General features: G+C 42.2%; 1 protein-coding gene across 1 annotated transcript in view; it reads right to left on the bottom strand.

The window, feature by feature from the left end:
• LOC139312055 (complement C4-B-like) overlaps window positions 1-9,708 on the bottom strand; it is an 88,127-nt gene extending 78,419 nt beyond the window's left edge. Inside the window, exons 1-6 of the mRNA XM_070936577.1 lie at window positions 9,489-9,708; window positions 7,361-7,431; window positions 7,099-7,187; window positions 5,614-5,696; window positions 4,205-4,301; window positions 2,465-2,570 (exon numbers count right to left, since the gene is read on the bottom strand). Of these exons, the coding sequence (XP_070792678.1) occupies window positions 2,465-2,570; window positions 4,205-4,301; window positions 5,614-5,696; window positions 7,099-7,187; window positions 7,361-7,431; window positions 9,489-9,684 (642 nt within the window). The 5' untranslated portion in view covers window positions 9,685-9,708. The remainder of the gene's footprint in view (window positions 1-2,464; window positions 2,571-4,204; window positions 4,302-5,613; window positions 5,697-7,098; window positions 7,188-7,360; window positions 7,432-9,488) is intronic.
• Window positions 9,709-16,704: the final 6,996 nt, after the last annotated feature.

The following is a 16,704-nucleotide window of genomic DNA, read 5'->3' as shown; positions in this document are numbered from 1 at the left end:
GAGCAGTTTGGTGAACTGGTTGTTGGAAGAAATCATTAGGGCAGAGAACCAGTTGTTAAATTATTTGAATCCCACCACTGCCTATTTCTACACTGTCAATTTCAAGTTCCTTCACTCAACCTGGACTTTTGAGTAAAGGGATTGTTTCGAATGAAGTCAAAGCAATACAGGTAGTCCTTGGCTAACAACTCTTCAATTGGTGATGGTTCGAAGTTACAATGGCACCAGTGGTGGGTTTCAAAATTTTTTACTACCGGTTTTGTGGGTGTGGCTTGGTGGGCGTGGCTTGGTGGGCGTGGCAGGGGAAGGATACTGTAAAATCTCCATTCCCTCCCCACTCCAGGGGAAGATTACTGCAAAATCCCCATTTCCTCCCGATCATCTGGGACTTGGGAGGCAGAGAATAGATGGGGGCGGGGCAGTCAGAGGTGGCATTTACCGGTTCTCCGAACTACTCAAAATTTTTGCTATCGGTTCTCCAGAACTGGTCAGAACCTGCTGAAACCCACCTCTGAACGGCACTATAAAAAGGGACTTATGACCATGTTTCACACTTGCGACCTTTACAGCATCCTCGTGATCACATGATCAACATACAGACGCTAGGTAGTTGGCCTGACAGTTGCACCAAAAAGAGTGACGTATCCCTGTTTTCCATACTGACTACCATTGCAGCATCCCTATGGTTGCGTAATCAAACTTCAGACACTTGGAAACTGACTCATGGTTATGACGCTTGCAGTATCCGGAGGTCAGGTGATTATCTTTTGTGACCTTCTGACAAAGTCAATGGGGAAGCCAGATTCATTTAACAAACGTGTTATTAACTTAACCACTGCAGAGATTCACTTAACCTCTGTGCAGGGGTGAAATGCTCCCGGTTTGGACCAGATCGCCCAATCCGGTAGCGATGGCGGCAGGTGGTTCGGAGAACCGGTAGCAAAAATCCCCGTTCCCCCCATACTCAGCTGAGCCGTGCGATCATCGGAGACTTTTTTTTTTTACTTTTAAAAGCATTTTTTCTACAACCTCTTCTGCCGAAAAAATGCTTTTAAAAGTTAAAAAAAAAAAGAGCCTCTGATGATCATGCGGCTCATCTGGAATCGTCAGAGGCTTTTAAAAGCATTTTTTTCTGCAACCTCTTAAGGTTGTAGAAAAAATGCTTTTAAAAGTACAAAAAAAAAGTTGGCCACGCCCACCCAGTCACATTACCTCCCCCACCAAGCCACGCCCACAGAACCAGTAGTAACCAATTTTACATTTCACACTGCCTCTATGGCAAGAAAGGTCGTAAAATGGGGCAAAATTGACTTGTCAACTTTCCTACTTAGCAATGGAAATTTTGGGTTCCATTCTGGTTGTATACTGTAAGGGATAATATTAAAGGAAAGATAAAAATGAGCAACTTCAAATACATTATTCTCACTGTTGAATAGCTATTGAGTCATGTGCTAAGCGTGCACTATTTAAATAAAATTAATTAATAAATAATTTTTAAAAAACTATTATATTCGTCCCATCCCGGTCCACAAAAATGCATTCCTGCAGGGAAGGATATATCAAATGTCGGAGTTGTAAAATGAAATCTGATCAGCTCCTATCTTGTTTGGCTTCAGGAAATCATTAAAAACGGAATTGTTTAAGAAGGCCTTTGATTTATAGATGTTGCCATCTACTTTTATTGCTGTTCGGTTGATGGTTTTATGATTTTAGTTGTGGTTGAATTTTTGGGAAGTTTAGGGGGGAAGCTGCTGTCTGAAAAAGTTTATTGATTGTAACTGTATCATGGGCATTTTTTGTTTCTGATTTTGTAACCTGGAGTCCCTGTTTGTAAATGTGGATGGTTATATAAATTTGTTGAATAACTAAATAGTGAAAAAATAACCTGCCGACAATCTTTCTAGTAAAGTAAAGTAAAGTAAAGTAAAGTAAAGTAAAAAGTAAGTAAAAGTAAAAAGTAAAGTAAAGTAAAAAGTAAAATAAAGTAAAAGTAAAAAGTAAAGTAAAATAAAGTAAAAAGTAAGTAAAAGTAAAAAGTAAAGTAAAGTAAAAAGTAAAATAAAGTAAAAGTAAAAAGTAAAGTAAAATAAAGTAAAGTAAAGTAAAAAGTAAAATAAAGTAAAGTAAAGTAAAAAGTAAAAAAAAGTAAAAGTAAAAAGTAAAGTAAAAAGTAAAGAGTAAAGTAAAAAGTAAAGTAAAATAAAGTAAAGTAAAAAGTAAAGTAAAGAGTAAAGTAAAGTAAAAAGTAAAAGTAAAAAGTAAAATAAAAAGTAAAGTAAAGTAAAAAGTAAAGTAAAGTAAAGTAAAGTAAAAAGTAAAAGTAAAAAGTAAAGTAAAGTAAAGTAAAGTAAAGTAAAGTAAAGTAAAGTAAAGTAAAGTAAAGTAAAGTAAAGTAAAGTAAAGTAAAGTAAAGTAAAGTAAAGTAAAGTAAAGTAAAGTAAAAAAGTAATCTCTGTTCCCTTACCGGGATTTGATATTTCAGTCCAGAGATATAAACCTTTTCCTTGTTCTCACCAATCACACCAAATCGGACATAGGCTGTGCCGGTGACCCCTTTCCCATAGAAAAACCTGTTGGAGAAGCCAAGAAAAAAAATATGATTAACTTTGGAATAAAAGCTGTGGATGACCAGGAAAAAAAAGGGTGTGTCGTCCGCCCACCCCACCCCACCCCACCCGCTGCATCCTCATGATGTTGCCTTCATCTAATCCACACCCTGAAGTGCTCTTTCTGATTGATGATGTGATATCAAGTTGATGTTATCTCTTAGCAACCCCACCGTTAGATTTTTCTCCATGAGGCTCTGTCCCTAACCTGGTCCTTCAGGTTTTGCAGCTGTGTCCCCATCACCACTATAACTGACTGTCCACTTTTGGTTGTTCTCCTCTTCTCTTTCCTTCCACCTTTTCCAGCATTAGAAACTTCCTGCTGGATAGTTAGAATTATGCCATCTGGCTACTGGTAATTTTCTTTAATCAAACAATGTTATAACACGCTCCTTTTTTGCAGTATCATCTTTAAGATACCCAAGAACAAGACACTAGAAATATTAACCTTCCTTTTTCCTTCCCTTCCCTTCCCTTCCATCAATCCACACACCTTCCTCCTTTCCTTTTCTTTTTTCCTCCTTTCCTTTCCTTTCCTTTCTTTTTCCTTTCCTTTCCTTTCCTTTCCCTTCCTTCCATCAATCTCCACACCTTCCTCCTTTCCTTTCCTTTCCTTTCCTTTCCTTTCATCAATCCACACACCTTCCGCCTTTCCTTTCCTTTTTTCCTTCTTTCCTTTCCTTTCCTTTCCTTTCCTTTCCTTTCCTTTCCTTTCCTTTCCCTTCCTTTCTTTTCTTTTCTTTTTCCTTTCCTTTCCTTTCCTTTCCTTTCCTTTCCTTTCCCTTCCTTCCATCAATCCCCACACCTTCCTCCTTTTCTTTCCTTTCCTTTCCTTTCCTTTCCTTTCCTTTCCTTTCCTTTCCTTTCCTTTCCTTTTCTTTTTTCCTTCTTTCCTTCTTTCCTTTCCTTTCCTTTCCTTTCCTTTCCTTTCCTTTCCTTTCCTTTCCTTTCCTTTCCTTTCCTTTCCTTTCCTTTCCTTTCCTTTCCTTTCCCCTTTTCTTCCATCAATCCACACCTTCCTCCTTTCCTTTCCTTTCCTTCTTTCCTTTCCTTTCCTTTCCTTTCCTTTCCTTTCCTTTCCTTTCCTTTCCTTTCCTTTCCTTTCCTTTCCTTTCCTTCCATCAATCCACACACCTTCCGCCTTTCCTTTTCTTTTTCCCTTCTTTCCTTTCCTTTCCTTTCCTTTCCTTTCCTTTCCTTTCCTTTCCTTTCCTTTCCTTTCCTTTCCTTTCCTCTTTTCTTCCATTAATCCACACATCTTCCTAGTCCCCTCTCCCCTCCTCTCCTTCCATTAATTCACCCACCTTCATCCCTCCCTCCCTGCCTTCCCTTCCCTTCTCTTCCCCTCCCCTCCCCTCTCACACTCCACCATAACACCCACGTTGTCATCTAAAATTTTGAGAACCTTCCCTGAGCTATTTTGCATCTATTTTTCCTAGGCTTATGATGAGAATGGCAGTTCAGCTCTCCCAAAGGAAAACTGCCTTCATTTCATGCTTGCAGTTGTCCGTTGCCTTACTTAGCAGCTATCTCCGAAAACTTTACAGTCTGAACATATCACGGTTAGAGAATCCATTGAATAAGAAGGAGTTGCTTACTTAGCCTGAATGTTAATTTGCAAGTTAGATGTTTGCTGTCCAGTGACCAGGATGTATTTCTGCTCTGGGACAATCTTCACCTCGAAATGAGGCAGGACTAATGAGAGAAAGGAAGAGATAGAAAATTGAGTTTCATCCATACTGTATCTTTGATCTGCGTGAAAACAATACTTTGCTCCTGTTCCAAGCAGAAAACAATACTCTAATCAAGGAATCATTCAGGAGAAAACCACACATCCCCAATAACACTGGCAGAGCAAGCTACTGTATATAAGCAGGGAGCAAACCTCACACTTATTAGCACTGATGATGTTATCTAGTAAGGTAATGAAATGTCTGGAAGCAAACAGTCACTTTCAGAGACCACCGAGCACTCCACAGTTCAATCTTGGGCTACAAATATTCTCTTCTTTAATAAAAAAGCTTAATGAAAAGAATATATCCAATATCCAATATCTCAGGGGCTGCCGCAAAGAAGAGGGAGTCAAACTATTCTTCAGAGCAACAGAAAGTGAGACAAGAAACAATGGATGAAAACTAATCAAGGAGGGAAGCAACCTGGAACTAAGGAGAAATTTCCTGACAGCAGAATTAATCAGTGGAACAACTTGCCTGTCAGGTTTCGATGTCGTCTCAAATAAAATAAATTGCATTTCCAAACAATTTTTGAATTTGAAGAAATCTTTCATTTTATTAAGCACGACAACCTGTCCCCGATCGTGGCGTAGCCAACACTGACTTCCTGACCCCAAACCTTCCCTTTCCGTTCCCCAATTCTCGGCGTCTCATTGGCCCTCTTCCAAATCACTCTCCCCATATCTAGTACTTCAGCTCCCAGGAATGTCCCCCCTCCCATCTCATCTCCTAGGGGACATTATCTTCAGGGAAAATAAGTAGGTGAGAAGTCAAGCGTCCTCTTGCCAGCTGCCCCCTCTTCTCCTTCTTATGTCAGCACTAGAGTAAATGCAGGTTGAAGTGCTGACATCGCATCCAGAACTTGTGAATGCTCCAACACTGGAAGTTTTTAAGACGAGATTTGACAACTGTTTGTCTGAAATGTTATAGGCCAGGGTTTTCTTCCTAAGCAGAGAGTTGGACTAGAAGACTTCCAAGGCAGTGGTGGGTTGCCCCCGGTTTGCACCGGTTCTATAGAACCAGTAGTAAAACTGGCGGGAGGCTCCATCATCAAAATGTTTCTGCACATGCGCAGAAGAGGACATGCATGGCCCCATTGCGAACAAATAGTAAAGGTAAGTAGAACCCACCCCTGCTCCAAGGTCCCTTCCAGGTGGCATTATACCTGGGGCAGGATAGAGCTTGCCAGTGGGGGCAATAGATAGATATAATTTCTTCCGACTTCCTGTGTATATTTGGGAACAGAACCAGAGTGCAGCTATCTCAGAACCTACCATATTTTTTCACCTCAAACTCGGTGGTTGTGTTGTAACCCTGTGCACGGACAAAGTTGGCTGTGATAGTCCAAATGCCCGGCCTGAATAGAAGAGAAACGAGAACAAAGGGAAACCTTAGTTGTGTATAGAAATGTAAGCACCTTTTTTGAGGTCAGTCATAACTTCGAATAGTTGCCAAGTCACCAGTCATAAGTTGGGGACCATTTGTATCCAAAGTCCTTTAGATCAGCGGTCCTCAACTTTTGTGGCTTGGCGGCCTGGCTGGGAGGGGAGAGGGGCCCGAGCCGTGTGAGTGGCGGACTGGCACACATACGGATGTGCGCGCAGCTCGACTTGCAGAAGTGGCGGGCCAGAGTAGGTGTGTGCAGTATGCACGGATTTGCACACCAGCCCACTGCTCATGCTGCCCAGTTCCAAATAGGCCACAGCCCAATAGTGGCCCGTGACCCGGGGTTGGGAACCGCTGCCTTAGATAACACAAACAGTGGAAACTTCCCCAAGCCAGGTTGTTAGGGTGTGTGTAAAAAGTATTTGTTGCTTGAGCAACGAGCAGAGCAGAAACACACAGGGAAGGAGATAAACGTACAGCTCGTGTGAGAAAAATACTTTATATACAAGATAAGAAGCAGTCTCGGAGTAGGTAAAACAGTCCAAGGTCATAAACAGTAATATCAGTCCAGTAAGTATCTTCCCTTACCAAAGCAAACAGACTTTAGTAACTCTCGGTATACAGTACCATATACCAATCCAGTTTAACACCAATCAGCAGAAGACGCAGGAAGCAACAATCAAGAAGAAGGAACGCTTCTCTACGCTGCTTATTTATGCACTGTAGCCTAATTGCAGGGTTCAGCAAACCCAGATTACATGGCTCAGTTGTTTCTTAAAGAAACAGATATATTGCCTGACCAACAAGTTAGGAGTAAGCTACAAGCTGAACCTAACACAGGTAGTCTTGCGACAGTGAATCTGAATCTGTTTCTCCCTATCCAGGTTCTAAAAGTCTCCTGGCATAATAGAATGGGACAACTAGAATGCCGAATTAAATAGTATTGTTGTTGTTGTTAGTTGCCAAGTCGTGTCCAACCCATCGCGACCCCATAGACAACGTTCCTCCAGGCCTTCCTGTCCTCTACCATCCTCTGGAGTCCATTTAAGCTCACGCCGACGGCTTCAGTGACTCCATCCAGCCACCTCGTTCTCTGCCGTCCCCTTCTCCTTTTGCCCTCAATCTTTCCCAGCATTAGCAATGCTGGGAATTAAACAGTAGACTTGATTAAATGCATTTGAAATAATTGCACGGTTTAGGACTGCCAGACCAGAGTAAAAAAATCTCAATTTCACCCTTCAACATCACTGCATTTGTGTTTCGGGAAAAGCTGAAAGTTGCAATCCTTATCTCGGCTTGTCGTTCGTTCAGAACTGCGATAGTAAATAATCACCAGTAACGCACAGAGAATCAGGGTTTAAACTGAAACTTACTCAGCCACATCGGGAATGGTCAGATGGTCAGTTATGACAGATTTGAGTGCTGTGCGTTCAATCTTCTTGACCTGAAATCCCCGCGGATTCTGAGGGAGTGAAACGGGAACACAGTGAGTGAATTTCATAAAGCAAAAGGTGTTCGAAGTAGCAAGTTCCCCATGTATAATGCTCCAATTAGTATATTCTTTTTAAAAAAAAAAAAAAAAGTTTTATCAGGTTCTGCTTCACGGCGTTTTAATTGAATTCTCTTGCTCATTACCTTCACAGTGATAACAACGGGATTATTGGTGGGCCGTAACTTGTGATCCAGAGGGAAGACTCGGAAGTTCACTGGAATAAATGAAGGAAAGTGGAGTGTAAGAGAAAGAAGGGAGCGAAGTGCTAAGGCAAATCCAGAACCTACCTTACAGGTAGGGGAAGTAGTGGAAACAGGAGGTTGGGATCATTAAGTAACTGTATGTACACCACCTTGAGTTGACCTAGAGCAGGGGTCTGCAACCTTAAACCCTCAAAGAGCCATTTGGGCCCGTTTCCCACAAAAAAAAACCACCGGGAGCCACAAAACCTGGCTGGGCGAGGTCAACTCATCGTCACTCACTCCCACCCAGTCACATGACCCCCCCCCTAGCCACGCCTAGCCAGTCGGTCCTTAGGGCAGAGAACCGGTTGTTAAAAAACACCAGGAACCACAAAATCCTTTTCTCTCTCTCTCTCTCCCTCTCTCTGTATCTCTCTATGTCTCTCTCTCCCCTCCCTCTGTATCTCTTTCTTTCTGTGTATCTATGTCTCTCTCTCCCCCTCTCTCTGTATCTCTCTATGTCTCTCTCCCCCCCCTCTGTATCTCTTTCTCTCTGTGTATCTGTCTCTCTCTCCCCCTCTCTCCCCCTCTCTCTGTATCTCTCTATGTCTCTCTCTCCCCCCCCGTATCTCTTTCTCTCTGTGTATCTATGTCTCTCTCTCCCCCTCTCTCCCCCTCTCTCTGTATCTCTCTATGTCTCTCTCTCCCCCCCTCTGTATCTCTTTCTCTCTGTGTATCTATGTCTCTCTCTCCCCCTCTCTCCCCCTCTCTCTGTATCTCTCTATGTCTCTCTCCCCCCCTGTATCTCTTTCTCTCTGTGTATCTATGTCTCTCTCTCCCCCTCTCTCCCCCTCTCTCTGTATCTCTCTATGTCTCTCTCTCCCCCCCTGTATCTCTTTCTCTCTGTGTATCTATGTTTCTCTCTCCCCCTCTCTCCCGCTCTCTCTGTATCTCTCTATGTCTCTCTCTCCCCCCCCTCTGTATCTCTTTCTCTCTGTGTATCTATGTTTCTCTCTCCCCCTCTCTCCCGCTCTCTCTGTATCTCTCTATGTCTCTCTCTCCCCCCCCTCTGTATCTCTTTCTCTCTGTGTATCTATGTTTCTCTCTCCCCCTCTCTCCCGCTCTCTCTGTATCTCTCTGATTTCCAAGGCTAGGCAAGGAGTGACTGGGAGGGGAGGGCGAGGGGTGGGGCCAGCCAGTGATGGGACAGGGAGCTACAGCAGAGGGCCCAAAGAGCCGCATGCGGCTCAGGAGCCGCAGGTTGCTGACACCCGACCTAGAGATTTACTAATGACAACTAGTGGTGAACGCACCAGGTTAGAAGCCTGGAGACTGCGAGTTCTATTTCTGCCATAGACGTGAAAGATGGCTGGATGACTTTAGCCCAGTCACAATCTCTCACCCCAACCCACCTCACAGGGTTGTTGTTGCGAAGAAAATAGGAGGAGGAGGAGGAGGAGTATTGTGTGTGTTTGCCACCTTGACTGGCAAAAATTAATAAAGGCAGGATATAAATAAATAAATAAAATGTTGAGTAATAAAGGTAGTATTCAACTTATGAGCACAGTTGAGCCCAACATTTCTGTTGCAAAGCAAGGCAGTTGTTAAGTAAATTCTGACCCATTTTATGACCTTTCTTGCCACAGTGGTTAATCGCTGCAGCTGTTAAATTAGTAACCTGGTTGTTAAGTGAATCTGCCTTCTCTATTGACTTTCCTTCTTAGAAGGTCACAAAAGGGGATCATGTGACCTAGAGACACTGCAACCGTCATAAATATGAGTCAGTTGCCAAGCATCAGAATTTTGATCGTGTGACCATGGAGATGCTGTCCTGGTCATAAGTGTGAAAAACAGTCATAAGTGACCTTTTTTTTAGTGCGGTTTTAACTTTGAATGGTCACTAAATGAACAGTTGTAAGTCGAGGACTACCTATAATTGCACAACCTCAGTAATTGGAAAGTGAATATATATTTCTGTCTGTATAAGCTGCATCATTGTTCAATAAAGGTGGTTTTTTTTTTTTTAAACAGGATAAACGAAAAAGAACAGAGCAAGGTAAATTGCAAGACGCGTGTGAGGTGGCCTCACCCTTTTGCTGGGGGGTGTAAATGGGCTTGTCAGTCTGTAGCAACAGGTAACCCTCTCGGGCACTCCAACGCAGGTTGAGCGTTTGAATGTTCCTGGGGGTGTTGAGCTGAGAACTGTAGGCCACCAGTTGGATGTAGCGGCTTCGCCGCTGGGAGCTCAAACCGCAACGGTCAAAAAACTGCTGTGTCACCTGCATGAATGAAAACAGTTAGACCTGAGAGCAAACGATACCTTCTGGAGAATAGAATAGAATAACAGAGTTGGAAGGGACCTCGGAGTGCCAAAAAGGGAGAGCTTTGTCTGTGTGTGCTTTGCGTGCGCTCGTCTGGGCCACAACCTGGAAGAGGATCTGCCCAGGGCGCATGCGCACGCTTGAAAATGAACTTCCGGTTTCCGGCTCGCGCATGTGCGCCGGCCAGCTAGTCTTCCAGGTTTCTGGCACACATGCGTGCGTGACGATCAGCTGACTGGCACGCATGCTCGCGCAGGAAAATGGAAGACCAGCTCTTCCAGTTTTTGGCACTGCCACATGCAAAAAGGCTAGCTGATCGTTGTGCGCGCATGAGCGCCAGAAACCCGGACGAGGAACGGGCGACGCAGCGCATGCCATGCAACATGGCTCTGCATGTCATTTTGGGCACGCGTGCCATAGATTCGCCATCATGGCCCTTTACCATTTCAGACAAATGCTTGTCCAATCTGGCTTCTTAAAAACTTCCAGTGTTGGAGAATTCACAACTTCTGGAGGCAAGTTGTTCCACTGGTTAATTGTTCTAATTGTCAGGAAATTTCTCCATAGTTCTAGGTTGCTTCTCTCCTTGATTAGTTTCCACCCATTGCTTCTTGTCTTGCCTTCTGGTGCTTTGGAGAATAGCTTGGCTCCCTCTTCTTTGTGGCAACCCCTGAGATATTGGAACACTGCTATCATGTCTCCCCTAGTCCTTCTCTTCATTAAACTAGACCTATCCAATTCCAGCAACTGTTCTTCATATGTTTTAGCCTCCAGTCCCCTAATCATCTTTGTTGCTCTTCCCTGCACTCTTTCTAGAGTCTCAACATCTTTTTTGCATCGTGGCAACCAAAACTGAATGCAGTATTCCAAGTGTGACCTGACCAAGGCATTATAAAGTGGTATTAACACTTCACATGATCTTGATTCTATCCCTCTGTTTATGCAGCCTAGAAATGCTTTGGCTTTTTTGGCAGAGAGGGAAGAAGACAGATAACGTAGAACAGGGGTCCCCAAACCCCCAAACAGCCCACTACCGGGCTGTTCGAAACCAGACCATGGAAGAGATAGGCAAGTCGCATGAGCGAAGTTCCACTTGCATGAGCGTTAAAATGGCTGCCGCTCATGTGAGCGCAAACACCCTCCCCTCGCGTGCGAAGCTCCGCCTACACGCATGCTGGGCCAGGCCATCGCTGCCGTAGAATTATACATTGCCAGAGAAATTCTGATATCAAAATAGGGAAAGGGGGACTTTTCCTCACTATATATAGTATCTATATCACTATCTATACCAACGGTCTCCAACTTTGGCAAATTTAAGACTTGTGAACTTCAACTCCCAGAATTCCTCAGCCAGCTTTGTGGAATTTGAGGAATTCTGGGAGTTGAAGTACACAAGTCTTAAAGTTGCCAAGGTTGGAGACCCCTGGTTTATCTATACCTTTTGCATGTGTACAAAAGGAGTTGGAAGTCAATATTTTTCATTTCTCCCCTCTATCCTACACTTTCCTCTTTTCCCCCTTTCCTCCTTTATTTTTCCATCATTTTTATTTTTCCATCATTTTTATTTTTCCTTCTACTTCTGTATTTTATATTTTGATGAAACTAATAAAGTATAAAATGCAAAGAGTCAATTGCAGAGTTCCCCATATTGTCAACCCAGTGCTTCTCAACCTTGGCGAGTTTAAGCTGTATGGACTTCAACTCCTAGAATTCTCCAGTCAGGTTACTAGGGAATCCTGGGAGTTGAAGTCCATACAGCTTAAACTCGCCAAGGTTGAGAATCACTGCCATAGCCCATTGTCTCCACATATTAATATGAACACTTCACATGATAGAACTTGATTCTATCCCTCTGTTAATGCAGCTTAGAACTGCGTTGGCTTTTTTTTTGGCAGTTGAATCACATTGCTGGCTCATATTTAAGTGATTGTCCATTAGCACTCTAAGATCCCTCTCACATCTACTACTGTTGAACAAGGTACCACATATACTGTACCTGTGCATTTTGTTTTTCTTGCCTAAATATGGAACCTTACTTTTTAAATTCCTGCTTAGCAGCAAAATTTGTTTTGTTTAGCCTAAAGAGCCTCACAGGTGTTTTGCCAGATTTCAGTGGGAAAAATCCCTTTGTGGATTTTAGCATCCTGGGAAGAGAGATAAATCCCAGTGTAATAATCCTCATCTACTGAATACAGATAAAGGTAGACAATAAAAGCATTCAGAAAAACAGGTGATATCTCTGTAAATGACTGTTAGCGTTTGTGTGAAAAGCAGAACTTTCCCCTTGATCACCGAACAGGGATCATTATGTCAATTTTTATTACCCATTTACTGGAACTTCAGGCTATTTCAAGGCAGTATTTCCCTTTTTCATGTTTTTCAAGCCTTTCCCCACATGCACAATATATCCCTTTTCCCCCCATCAACTTCCTCCTTCAAGTTCTGCATGGCAGTTCCAGGCTGGTACAGCGATTCTGAACTGTCAGCATCCAATCCGGAAAACAACAACAGATCACAGATCCATTTCTGTTCCTTGTCAATCTGTGACTTCAGCAGATTATTTCACAGGCCATTTTAAGAGCAACAGCTGATCACTCGGCCAGCCGGTGTTTTCAGAAGTGCAGGAAGAGCCTGCAGAAACTCTTGTGGCTAATTTTTAATTCTGGCTTGAAGAGAACGGCTGGCTGGCAAACTATCGTTTATCCCAAACCAGGCAGTGAAGAGGAAAGAAACGGTGCATCTGAACTTGAGGATTTCATATCTCAAGCAAGTCAGATCTTGTTTTAGCCTGGTTTTATAACAGAGTAACAGAGTTGGAAGGCACCTTGGTAGTCTTCTAGTTCAGGGGTCTGCAATCTTAAACACTCAAAGAGCCATTTGGGCCCGTTTCCCACAAAAAAAAAAAAAAACCCGTTACGAACCGGCAGTAAAGGTAAGTAGAACCCACCCCTGGTGGGTTTCTATTGGTTCGCCCGGATTCAGGACAAGAAGTAATGGATGGAAACTGATCAAGGAGAGAAGCAACCTAGAACTAAGGAGAAATTTCCTGATAATTAGAACAATTAACCAGTGGAATCATTTGCCTTCAGAAGTTTTGGGTGCTCCATCACTGGAGGCTTTTAAGAAAAGATGGGATAGGCATTTGTCTGAAATGATATTGGGTCTCCTGCTCGAGCGGGGGAGGTTGGACTAGATGACCTCCAAGGCCCCTTCCAATTTAATTTAATTTAATTAATTTAATTAATTCAATTTATATGCTGCCCCTCTCTGAAGACTCAGGGCGGCACAACTCTGTGAGTGAATCCATTTCTTTTCTCTCCTAGGGGTGGAACATGCAATCTTCCCAGATTCCAGTCTTACCTTCAAGGTCACATCTTGCACAAATTTTTGGGACTCAACAGACTGAAGGCTGAATGGTGTTTGTTCAGAACATTTTTGTCCGGTCAACTCATTTTGGAAAAAGACACTGCCCTTGAGCCCCGATGGAGCGTCGTCAACCTGAAGCACAATCCGCACCTCTGCTCCCACTGTCACCACGCTGGGGGCAACTATCACCAATCTGCAGCATCGGGGAAAAGCAAGAATATTTCATAGCGAGGGCCATCAACTTCCTTCAACGTTTAAATTTTTGCAAGCTCGTCAAAAAAAAAAAAAAAGAAGGAAAAAAAAATGGAAATTGGAAAAGAAGACCAGAGAAGCCAAAACTAATTAAGCCACATTAACACAAAGTGTGGAGCCTAACTGTGACTCACAAACAGATGGCTGGCATTCACACTGGGCAGGCATCTGGTGGGCATCTGAGATGCCTCCTGGAAGGGGCTGAGAACCCCAAATCCAGGGGTGAAATGCTCCGGTAGTGATGGTGGCGGGTGGTTCGGAGAACCGCTATCAAAAATCCCTGCCCCCCCCCACATGCCCAGCTGAGCCACATGATCATCAGAGGCTTTTTTTTTTAACTTTTCAAAGCATTTTTTCTACAACCTCTTCCGACAAAAAAATGCTTTTAAAAATAAAAAAAAAGCCTCTGATGATCGCGCGGCTCAGCTGGAATCCTCAGAGGCTTTTCAAAGCATTTTTTTCTGCAACCTCTTGGCCAAAGAGGTGGTTAAAAAAATGCTTTGAAAAGTCTCTGACGATCCCAGCTGAATTGCCTGATTGGCAGAGAGGTATTTTTTAAAAAGCCTCTCTGACGATCCCAGCTGAGTTGCCTGATTGGCAGAGGCTTTTCAAAGCATTAGAAAAAATGCTTTGAAAAGTTAAAAAAAAAAAAGTTGGCCACGCCCACCCAGTCACATTAGCCCCCCCCAAGCCACGCCCACAGAACAGGTAGTAACAAATTTTACATTTCACCCATGCCCAAATCCCTTTAGGACAGATGTGGCATTGTGGTAACAATGTGGTGAAGGTTTGTGAGGCAAACCTTTAATGGCACTGAGGGCCACCCTTAACATTTCTGGAGAACAGCTGAGTGCAATGATGCAACACCATTGTGACACAGATTGGCTGAGCTATTTTCTGGCGCTGGCATAGCATTTACATGTTTTTGTCCCTTTACTTTTTAAAGGACATCAAATTCTTACACAACAGCTTTTGTGTACTCGGAAGGAGGGAAAAAACAGCTCAGTCAATTTCCATACTTAAATGGAACCACATTTTGGCATTTGAGTGATCACCGACCAATTTAATTTTCACATTCACATTTTTATCAGTTCACCAGTTTAACTTGGTGAGCTCCTGACAATTGCATTTGGGTTTTATCACACTGAATAATTACATGTGGTCCTCGACTTACAATGGTCTGTTTAGTGACCGGTCAAAGTTACCACGGCACTGAAAAAAAGTGACTTGTTCTGACTGTTTTTCATACTTAGGACTGTTTTTATCGGTTTATTTATTGGTTCGATTTATGTGCCGCCCTTCTCCTGAGACTCAGGGCGGCTTACAATGCGTTAAGCAATAGCCTTCATACTTTTGTATATACCTGCTTAGTAGGGCTTTCGTCCCCCGCCCCAAGCGGTGTTCTTTTTTATACAAAGTCAGCTTATTGCCCCCATAATCCGGGTCCTCATTTTACCTACCTCGAAAGGATGGAAGGCTGAGTCAACCTTGAGCCTGGTGAGATTTGAACTTGCAGTAATTGCAGGCAGATGGTGCTACTTAACAGCACTTTAGTCTGCTGCACCACCAAGGCTCTGTTGCCGCATCCCCGTGGTCATGTCATCAAAATGTGGACGCTTAGCAACTAGTTCATATTTATGACGGTTGCAGTGTCCACGGGGTCACATGATCCCTGTTTGCAACCTTCTGATAAGCAAAGTCAGTGGGGAAGCCAGATTCATTGAACAATCTTGCTACTAACTTAGCAACTGCTGTGATTCACTTAACAGTTGTGGCCAGAAAGGTCGTAAAGTGGAATAAAACTCAATTAACAACTGTCTTGCTTAACAACAGAAATGTTGGGCTCAATTGTGGTCATAAGTCAAGGATTAATTGTATAACTAATCTTATCTTTAAATCAAAGTCACTTAAATCACATTTATTAAGGCGCCAGTTGCAAGGCAACACAGATCTTTAACAAAGCTCACTTTTTACCTCAGTCCATTGGAAAACTTGTCCATTAATTCTTAACCTTTATGTTTTCTTTGCTAACAAGAAAGCAGTTTGTATAAAAATGGTTCCTTTTATCTCCATGGCTGCTCTGTTTACTGACAGCCTTTGATAAAGAAGTTAGTCTAAGGCTTTTTAAAAATCCAAGTATACACTGCTGACAGTTACCTCCATTCACTCTCAAAAAACCTCAGGAGATTGGTAAGGAAACAACAACTTTTAACTTTGCAGAGTACATGCTGGTCCTCTTATTTATTTATATTTCTTCTTTTTTAGTTGTCACAATCAAGAGATTCTTGACGTGTTACAACATCAACCATAAAATGTCTGCTGTAATTTTACATAGCCGTAAACAATAATTAAACACAGATAAGATCATAAAACAGCCCAATCAAAAAGTCATAAAGATATATAGTGATATCCTTTAGCAAGGGTTTTTTTCCCACCCCTTCTAAGGCTTAGGAATTTTAAGTAAGTTTTTGGGACTTTGGGGGAGGTATGGCAACCTGTTTTGCAGAGCTGACAATCATGGCAAAGATCAAGAAATTGATGAGAAGACCAGTTCCTTGGAATCTCTCCTGAAATGGAAAAGATGGGAGATTGCCCAGATGTGCTCCGGATGGCTGGTCCTCTCAAAGAGACCACAAAACAGTGATTTTCTGTGTGTTTGAGCAGCAGAAACAATGGGTTTAGCCATCTCACTTGCAATTGCTGCGGAGATTTTCTGAAATTGCCTATTAACTATTCTAAAGCTATTAGAAACTTTCAGGAAGACAGGTTTGAAAAATCTTCATTGGGTGAATTTACTTCAAGCTACGAAGAACTCAGTATAATGGGCTACGAAAAAATTAAGAGAAATCAAATCCTATGACAACATTTAAATGAAAATTGGTAGAAGTAAAAGGAAGGCATATAAAACTGGTTTATTTGATTGAGGTTTGAATAAGATACTATATATTGCTACTTCTGGGCTTTCTGCTGATACCAGGACTAAAAAGATACCGTAGATAGAATATGAGATTAAAAAGTAATTGTTGGGGGTGTTAATTTTTTTTATACTTGCAACAAAATTTGGAAGAGATTTCTTTATAAACTTTTCTCTTTATTACATTTTTTTTCTTCTCTGTTCTCTTTTTCTCCTTTCTCTTCACTTTTTAAAAGTTTAGTTTGTATTAGATTTTGCTATTATTATAAGGCAAATGCTCAATAAAATTGTACTTTTTTTAAAAAAAAAATCTTTATCAAGTTTTTAAATTTTTCTTCTAGTGCTTATAATTTTTTTTAATTACCATTTTGAGCTATAATTCATGGCTGACATTTCCAAAATCTTCCCTAAATCTCTCTTTTAAAAAAAAAAATATGGTAGCCTTTTGCAAT

The sequence above is a fragment of the Pituophis catenifer genome, unplaced genomic scaffold, assembly GCF_029215685.1.
Source record: "Pituophis catenifer annectens isolate HBS135680 unplaced genomic scaffold, rPitCat1.0.hap2 SCAF_2, whole genome shotgun sequence".
Taxonomy (NCBI): Eukaryota; Metazoa; Chordata; class Lepidosauria; order Squamata; family Colubridae; genus Pituophis; species Pituophis catenifer.
This window is presented reverse-complemented; position numbering and strand designations above follow the sequence as displayed.